The sequence below is a fragment of the Cebus imitator genome, unplaced genomic scaffold, assembly GCF_001604975.1.
Source record: "Cebus imitator isolate Cc_AM_T3 unplaced genomic scaffold, Cebus_imitator-1.0 Scaffold161, whole genome shotgun sequence".
Lineage (NCBI taxonomy): Eukaryota > Metazoa > Chordata > Mammalia > Primates > Cebidae > Cebus > Cebus imitator.
The window spans coordinates 3,333,266-3,342,119 of NW_016107476.1; the positions used below are offsets into that span (position 1 = coordinate 3,333,266).

Sequence of the window (8,854 nt, forward strand, 5' to 3'; positions counted from 1 at the left end):
CTCAGCTGATCCACCCACCTCGGCCTCCCAAATTGCTGGGATTATAGGCCTGAGCCACTTTGCCTGGCCTATTGTGGTTATTAGGAAGAATTTCCACATAGTGAAAGCTTTGAAATACTGGAATAGGCTATTAGGTTTATGAGTGGAAAAAATACAAGAGAAACTTCATCCTCTTCACTTGTATCACTCTACTGGAAAAGTGAAGTATAGATCTCAACTTTAAAATCTTTGACAAGAAAGTAAATGGTTACGTGACAATGCCTCGATGAACTTGTATTATTACAGTCATGTCTTATAACAGACATATAAGAAATGTAACTATTTTACTATGGTCTTGGAAAATGGGTAGGTTATTTTTATCATACAAGAAATTTTATTCTAATATTTTATTTATAATAAAGAAGCAGGCAAGTACAGATTTTCTTTCCTCAGGTGTAGTTTAGGTTGAATATAATCTCAAACATAAATATTAAGATATTTTATCTCCTTTAGCATGGAGTAATAACTGAAGAAAGCTAACATAGGCTAATGGCACACAACAAGGGCACTGTTGAATATGGGTTACAGGATATTTTAAGTACAATTTTAAAAGGCCCAATTTCTTTTATTATTTCCGTGTTTGATATACTAGTACAGAAATAAAGGCTACAGCTTGAAAAGTTACTGAGTTTAATTTATAGTTAAAATCCAAAGTGATAATCAAGCAATGTAACTTTAATAGTTACCTATCACATAACATTGGGGAAAGACAATTGAATGCAAAGGCAATAACTAAGATTCAGGACTAAAGTTCATTAGTAGTTATCAAATTTTTCAACTGCTTTGGTACTGACACAGCTGTTCTCATATCATCTTTGTATTATTTAATAAACAAGAGTATTTCTGTCATTAGCATATGTTGGTGTATCCAACATGATTTGTTGATCTGGGAAGACTCACATGACGCTCAGATTTAATTTTTCAAAACTATTCTTTGGTGGTTTCAATTATACTTTATTTTTGTGAGTGGGATAGTAGTAGAAACATTAAATGAGAACACAATTAGATAAAATGATACTTTATATAACATTATCACAATTTGGGAGTATATTTATATGCATATATATCATTTATCTGTCTATCCATCATTTACACACAGGTACACAATGAATATGAGGTCACAGAGAAAAATGACAACATTGGGACTTCACTGAGGTAGGATTACCGAGCTTTTACCTTCCTCTTCTTCATAATTTCATAGTCTCTAAATTTCCTATAATGAGTACACACTGCTTTTATAATCAGAAAAAAACTATATATAAAATATATATAGTTCAGGCACAGTGGCTCACCCCTGTAATCCCAGCACTTTGGAAGGTGGAGGTGAGTGGATCACATGAGGCCAGGAGTTCAAGACCAGCCTGGCCAACATGGTGAAACCCCCTCTCTAGGAAAAATACAAAAATTAGCCAAGCGTGGTGGTGGGTGCCTATAATCCCAGCTACTCAGGAGACTGAGTCAGGAGAATTTCTTGAACCCAGGAGGCAGAAGTTGCAGTGAGCTGAGATCATGCCACTGCACTCCAGCCTGGGCAACAGAGAGAAACTCAGTCTCAATAAATAAATAAATAAAACTCTCTCTCTCTCTCTCCCTCTCTCTCTCTCTTTCTCTCTCTCTGTGTGTGTGTGTGTATATAGATAGATAGATAGATAGATAGATAGATAGATAGATAGATTATATATAGACATAATTTTAGAATGTATTAGTTTCAGTTTCCTGCAGGAATCAGAATGGTAGTATACAACAAACCAACTTATAGTCTTATTTCTATGACCCATATGCATGAAAAACAAAATTAAATGCATACATAAAAAAGCAGTTTTATGTTGTTAGAATTGTTTCAACAAATTTAGTGAGGAATTGTAGAGACATATGAATATTTCTGTGATTGTGAGTGACAACCTTTTCATTAAATATCTATCAATAGTAAAAATCAAAGTCACATTTTATAATTATAACACATTAAATCTTTGGGGTTGATATGTCTGATAATGTAAAATTTTTTTTTAAAATACTTACTTTGGAGGAATTGTTACAACATTCCCTTTCTGGGAGAGGGAAAAGTCAGCAGCATCTTGTCCAACAATTCTAGCATTATACACTAAGTTTTGAGAGCTTGGATTTGTCAGTAGAATCTATGTAGACATAGAAGAGGATAAAAGCAAGATTATAAAATTAAAAATTATGCAACTATAACATTTCTTATTTTTATCAAAGACAGCAATACATTTTAGTCATATAGTTACTCCTAATCTGAAACAACTGGAAAAAGCCCAGAATTTATTTGTATTTTAAAATAACAACTACACACACACACACACACACACACACACACACACACACACACACAGAGTTTAGCTGAAGTGGGCAGAGAGGAGCTTTCAACAAAGGGAATTACAAATGCAAAGGCATCTTATCATCAGTAACTTGAAGACCAAAATTTGCAGCTTGGATTTTATATTTATTGCAAAGGAAAACCATTGGGAAATTTTAAAAAGGGAACTTATATATCCAATTTACAGAAATGGTACTCTGGCTGCTCAGTGCAGAAAGTATTATAAGGAGTATAGATTTAAAAACAGTTTCAGGCCGAATATAATGGTGGCCTAGTCTAGATGTGGTAGTTCAACGAATGGTTGGCTGTCTCTTTCCTCCTTATCCAGACACATGGGGAGCATTAAAAAATGAGTTGCTTTATTACAAAAGAGTACTTCTTGAAAATGTTAGTACACAAAGTGTTTATGTAAAATATAATGGAGATTCAAAAAACAATCTTTAGGAAAACTGGCAAAGATTTTCTTCTCAACCACATTCTAGTAAGGTTTGTCTGAGCTATTTTTTAACTACCACCTTTGGACATGCCCTCAAGAGCCCAATTTTAGTAAGAATCCTGCTAAATCAGTTTAGCCAGAATTCCGCACCTTCAGTATCCAATCACCCTTGATATCTAACGAAATTCCTCATCTCCTGCCATTGCTCAGGTGATGTATGATCACCCTGGCCTTCCTTTAGCAAAAATCTTATTTTGGTTTAGCCAGAATCCCCCCTTACCCATATGTTTCCTCTTAGTTATTTCCCACCCACTGACCTCCATTCTGCTCCTTGGCTATAAATTCCTACTTTTCCTCATTTTACTTCAAGTTGAGCTCAATCTCTCTCCTCTACTGCAAAACTGCTTTGCAGTGGTCCCTATACCTATCATAATAGTCCTGAATAAAGTCTGCCTTACCGTTTTAACAAGTGTCATGAATATTTTTTTTCTTTAATAAGATGCCAAAGTATCACCAAAAGTTCTGACCCAGAGAATGGTGAAGATGGAGAAAAGGATAATTGGTCAAATTAGAGTGAATAAAAGGTGACTACAAATCATGAAGTTCAAGACCTATAGTGACAGATATTTTAAGAGTGAAAAAGTAGCAGTAGGTATGGTTATGGTGAGTCATAAGGAATATGGTGAAAATCTGGTAAAAAATAATTACTTTCCTAGTTCAATGGGAACTTTCGTAACCAATAGAATAAGTATGTTGTTGCTAAAGAGTTGCCAACATTAGTTTCTTTAAGGATTCGGAGGCCTCATGTTCTCAAATACTTAAAGATATCAATTATGGGGGCAAGACCCCCACTGTAGTGTGGTATTCCACTATAGCGTGGTAATCTTTTTGTATGTTTATACATACATACGAATGTATCTCTTTCAAATAATCATTAACAGACCAAGCGATTTTAAATCCTAGAGAGCTAATTCCTACTGTTTTGGAAGGAAATGTTGAAAATTATAGATTTGTTGTGAACTCTTTAGATCATAAGGAAACCATTCATTCTCAGGATATCACACATATCATACATATGACACAATGGTATTGAACTCATCTGTGGTCAGATAGTCATACCACCCAACTCCAGGATTTCATGTAGGGGAGATGAGGAGATGAGGAAGAAGAGATAGCTGCTTAAGAGAACAATAGAAAGTTTTAAAGTCTCCATTCCATTTTTGCAATGACAGACATTATTGTACCTCTGTGTAAATTTTGTTCCAAAAAGAGTAACGAAATTCAACTGCTTTTGAATGTCTCAGAAAATCACTGTACTCTATCTTTTTTCATTGACCACTACTTTATTGTACTGGTTCTGGCATTCTATGTTTCTATTATTTGCCCATAGGTATAGAAATATTTTTTCAATTCTAGTAGCCATTTCTGGAGATTTTTCTATATTCTGTAACATTGATAGGGTTGGTAAGAATGACTTTCTATGACTTAGGTACTGCTATTCATGGTGTTGATTCACAGGAGCAAAATACGTAAAAGATTATTAGCAATTTCCAAAGCATTAATTTTCTTAAAAGTTAAAATCAAAGCTTGTTATAATTTATCTTGCATATATATATACATATTATTTCTTCTTTCAAAAATTTTTCTTACATTGTGAAAAATGATAGGTATATTTGTATAAGTTTATCTATAATCTTAGGCATGAACATTGTATCTAGTAAAGGAATAAAATGAGAAAATAAATCATGTTCTATACAAACATGATTTAATTTGGTTTTTAACATCATAATTTAAATTTATTTTTAAACATTAGCTAGTATTAACTACTTAAAAACACTGATAACAATTGAGATGAAGGAATACAATCATGTGGACAGAATGCAAGAACTGGTAATAATAGTTAACAGTAATAAATAATACTTAATCAAATTTATACTTCTGTCTCTTGCAGTCCTAAGCAAAAAAAGTTTAACTCTTCTGAAATGTTATTTTGAAGTCAAAAATTCAATATAATTATAGCTCAAGGCCAGTTATTTTTCAAAAGCCCTTGAATAGCATTGCAATTAGCAAATTATCAGTAAATACTGAATTCTATGGAGTTTTATATCTTTTTCTAACAAAAAAGAATCAAAATAAATGAAAGAGATTGAATCTCAGTATTTATTAACACAAACCTAGAAGAGGAGGCTCTCTTTTCACTAGATGCAGCCCCCTACACTTTGAGATAAGAGCCTGAGGTTTCTTTTTTTTTTTAAACTAAATCCTTATCAACTGATGCTCAAACCATCACGTAGGCTACACAGTTACTTTCTCAAAGGAGTTACAATTACAGATCAAAGATCATCATGGACTATCTTTTGAAGACCACATACGGCTAAGTTTTGCATCAAAAATATAAAATTATCCTCCTTCCCAGTTATATATGAAGAGAGACACTCAAAACAGCCTGAGAAAAGGAATAAACATGAATCTTATCAAAGCAGTAAATTAACTTGTATACAGAATAATATTATTTTATATCAAACCAAAATGAGTAAAAAAAGAGTCATCATTTTATTCCAAGTGGTGATTACTATTAAGCAAAAGTTGCCCCTTTCACTCATCTAGACATTTGGCTTAGAAGCAGCAACATTTGATAAACCTTATTCACTTTTAACACAATTATGTCATATAGATGCTTGCTGTTAATTTTGGGTTGGAAAAGAAATATCTAAAACCTCTTTTAATTGTGTAACTCCTTGTTCATTTTGGCCCCAAAATTATCCTTACCTCATTCAGCACTGTGTCATGTAGAGTACATTCAAAGAGTACCACCTTCCTAGGGAGGTATGTAGGGAGTCTCTCATACATGTAGACACAAAGCATCAGCATTAGGATTGGATTTGGGTCACAGATGTCTATGGCCTAGTTTCAAAGAAGATAAATTGAAATTAGAGGATATATTAGTTAGAGCTCTGCATAGGTACAGAATCAATAGGATATATATCTCTATATACACACACAGATATATATATATATATATATATGAAAGGGAATTTATTAGGAAGAATTGGCTCAACAATCACAAAGGTGAAGTCCCACAGTAGGCTGGCTACAAACTACAGAATGACAGAAGCCAATAGGGTCTCCCAAGGAAGCCAGAAGCATGGCTTAGGCCAAGTCCAAAAGCCCCCAAACCAGGGAAGCTACAGTGCAGGCCCCATTCTGAAGCTGAAGGCCTGAAAACCCAAAGGAGGCTGCTGGGTGCAAGTACTAGAGTCCAAAGGTTGAAAAACCTGGAATCAGATGTCCAAGGGCAGAAGGAGAAAAAAAGGCATCCTGCTCCCAAAGGGAGAAAGAGACCATGACAAAAATAAAAAAGAGCAAACAAACAAAGAAAATAAGCAAACTGAATATCCTCATTCTCCTGCCTCTTTGTTCTGGCCACTACCACAGCCAATTGCATGGTACCAACCCACATTAAGGGAATATCTTTCTTTCTCAGTCCTGCATCCACTGACTCCTGCATCCACCTCCTCTGGAAACACCCTCACAGACATACCTAGAAACCAAACTTTGCCAGACATCTTGGCATCCTTCAGTCAAGCTGACACCTAATATTAACCATCAAGAAAGATAAACAGATAAAAATATAAAAAGAGGAAAAGCATAGTAAATCAATTACTGAATTACTTTAAAACATTTAAAATATTTGTGATTGATAATGACACTGAACTATAGATATAGCAAATAATACTGCTTTGAATCAGAAGAGCTTGACCTGAGTGTTAAAAAATAAATGTGTCCTAAGTAGAACACTGATCTTGTACCCTCAGACTCCATAAAAGCTAATCGGAACTCAGGAGAATACTACACTCTAGAAATTATGACTAATGTGACTATTACTCCTGAAGTTAAGCAAGAGATTTTCAAGCAAAGGCCCACAGAACCAATGGCACATTAAATGGGCCTCATAGAATGCTTAGACTTCAAATATGTTCTGTTTGATGTGAGGAAAAGGGTGTATTTTTTCAGAAAACCAAATCACTATAGGATGAGGAGATAGAGAAGCATAGTGTTGTTCAGGAAAGAAGTTCCATTTGGGTCATGCATAAGAAAAGATAGAAAAATTAGTGAGAGAAAAGACTTAAAGAGTGCCAGGCTACACCGTGGAGGTCTTAGATGGAAAGGTGAGGGACTTGATTTCTGAAGAAGAAATAACATGATATCAGTTCAGGCAGATCAGGTAGGGGGCAGTTTAAAAAGTACTTTTCCCAGAACAGATAAATAATAAGGCAGAGGATGTAATTACTGTGATAAACAAAATACATTAGTAATGATTACTGGAGTGGATTCGAGATAAAATCCAAAATTACAGCGGAATGGCATCAGGATGATAAACGTTGACAGAATGTATGCTGGAGCCAAAAAGTAGAGTCAGGAACAGAAGAAGGTAAAAGCAGTGAGGAGAGTTATTCACAGCACAAAGTACTGGGGTTGGTGTGAGGGATTCAAAGACACACAAAACACCAACAATAGGCAAACAACTCTGTCATTGTCAACATAAAAAGAGCTCTCTTGTTAGATAAAGTGAACTCCAAGTTTCACTTCAAAGAATCAGTATGTCAGTATGTTCAACTCTCTTACTCTTTCATTCTCCATTTCAAAGTTTAACTTCCTTGTAGTTTCAGTAAACAACCTTTTCCACCAGTTCTAATCAATAGTTCATAACTGTTTCCCCAGTCCCCTACTCCATCCTGACTCATCCCGGTCACCTGCCCTGGTCATCTGCTTTGACCTGAGTCACCCCTGATCACCTGCTCTGACCTGTCCCATAACTGTCCTTTCCACCAAACTACCCACCCTGCCACTCCAGCTCATACCCCTGATCTCTTTAAAATAGCCAGTCGAAATTAGTTTAGACTCTACAGTCTAACCCTAGCCAATAGAGGAATGACACAGCAGCAGGGGCTACCTACGTCAGGAATAAGGACCCTTTCCCCTTACTTGTCCAGGAGTGTACTTGCCATTGCTCCATCTGTGAGATGCACCCTTCTATAGAAGTAAATTACCTTGTTGAGGAAATTTATAGTCAAGTACTACTTCTTTTGCACCACTGAAAATTTACATGCAACACTCTGTACTTCCGCAATATGGAAATGAAGGTCTGCTATGACTTAATGGTACATATTTAAGTTAGCAACTACACATGATCTGGGCCTGGCCTCAAAATGCAAATAGTGTGAAAGCTAAGGAGACCCAGTGTGATATGTGGAACTAATGCACTTGAGTCTGAAATTGGGCAGCAGTTTTTAGAGAATAATGAAAGCCCCACCGGTAACTTAGTCCACATTTCCTGATGCTCGCTTATTCTTCTTGGGAAAATAGAACGGTTTGTTCTTTCTTGTTTTGTTAATTAGAAGTAAGGCTTACTAATGAAGGTGCCTGAGCAGAAGATTGACAGCAGAAAGAAACTGGCCTGCCTTAACAGGGTAGAAAGCTAACTGTGAATATAATTTGAGAAAAACTTGAAAATATACCAGGACCATAAAGTTTCTCATCAGCATTTTATGGTCTCACATTCTTTAACAAAGACAACATTAGTCAATAGATTTAGAAAATTGATTTAACATAAGAACAATGTAAAAAACAAAATGCAGGGCCGGGTACCATGGCTCATGCCTGTAATCCCAGCACTTTGGGAGGCTGAGGCAGGCAGATCACCTTAGGTCAGGAGTTCAAGACCAGCCTGGCCAACATGGTGAAATCCTGTCTTTACTAAAATACGAAAAATAGCCAGACATGATGGTAGGTGCCTGTAATCCCAGCTACTCGGCAGGTTGAGGCAGGAGAATTGCTTGAACCCAGGAGACGGTGGTTGCAGTGAGCTGAGATCGTACCACTGCACTCCACCATCCTGGGTGGCTGAGTGAGACTCTGTCTCAAAAAACAAATGCAAGATTTAATTGTCACTTTCACTTTTGACGTATAAGAAGGTAAATTTTTTTTTTTTGAGACGGAGTTTCGCCCTTGTTACCCAGGCTGGAGTGCAATGGCACGATCTC

The 8,854-nt window shown here is 35.8% G+C and overlaps 1 protein-coding gene across 1 annotated transcript in view; it reads right to left on the minus strand.

The window, feature by feature from the left end:
* Positions 1-5,828: 5,828 nt before the first annotated feature.
* The window catches only part of LOC108314792 (cilia- and flagella-associated protein 47), a 161,682-nt gene continuing 158,656 nt past the window's right edge, over positions 5,829-8,854 (minus strand). Inside the window, exon 19 of the mRNA XM_037743965.1 lies at positions 5,829-6,351. Within this exon, the coding sequence (XP_037599893.1) occupies positions 6,340-6,351 (12 nt within the window). The 3' untranslated portion in view covers positions 5,829-6,339. The remainder of the gene's footprint in view (positions 6,352-8,854) is intronic.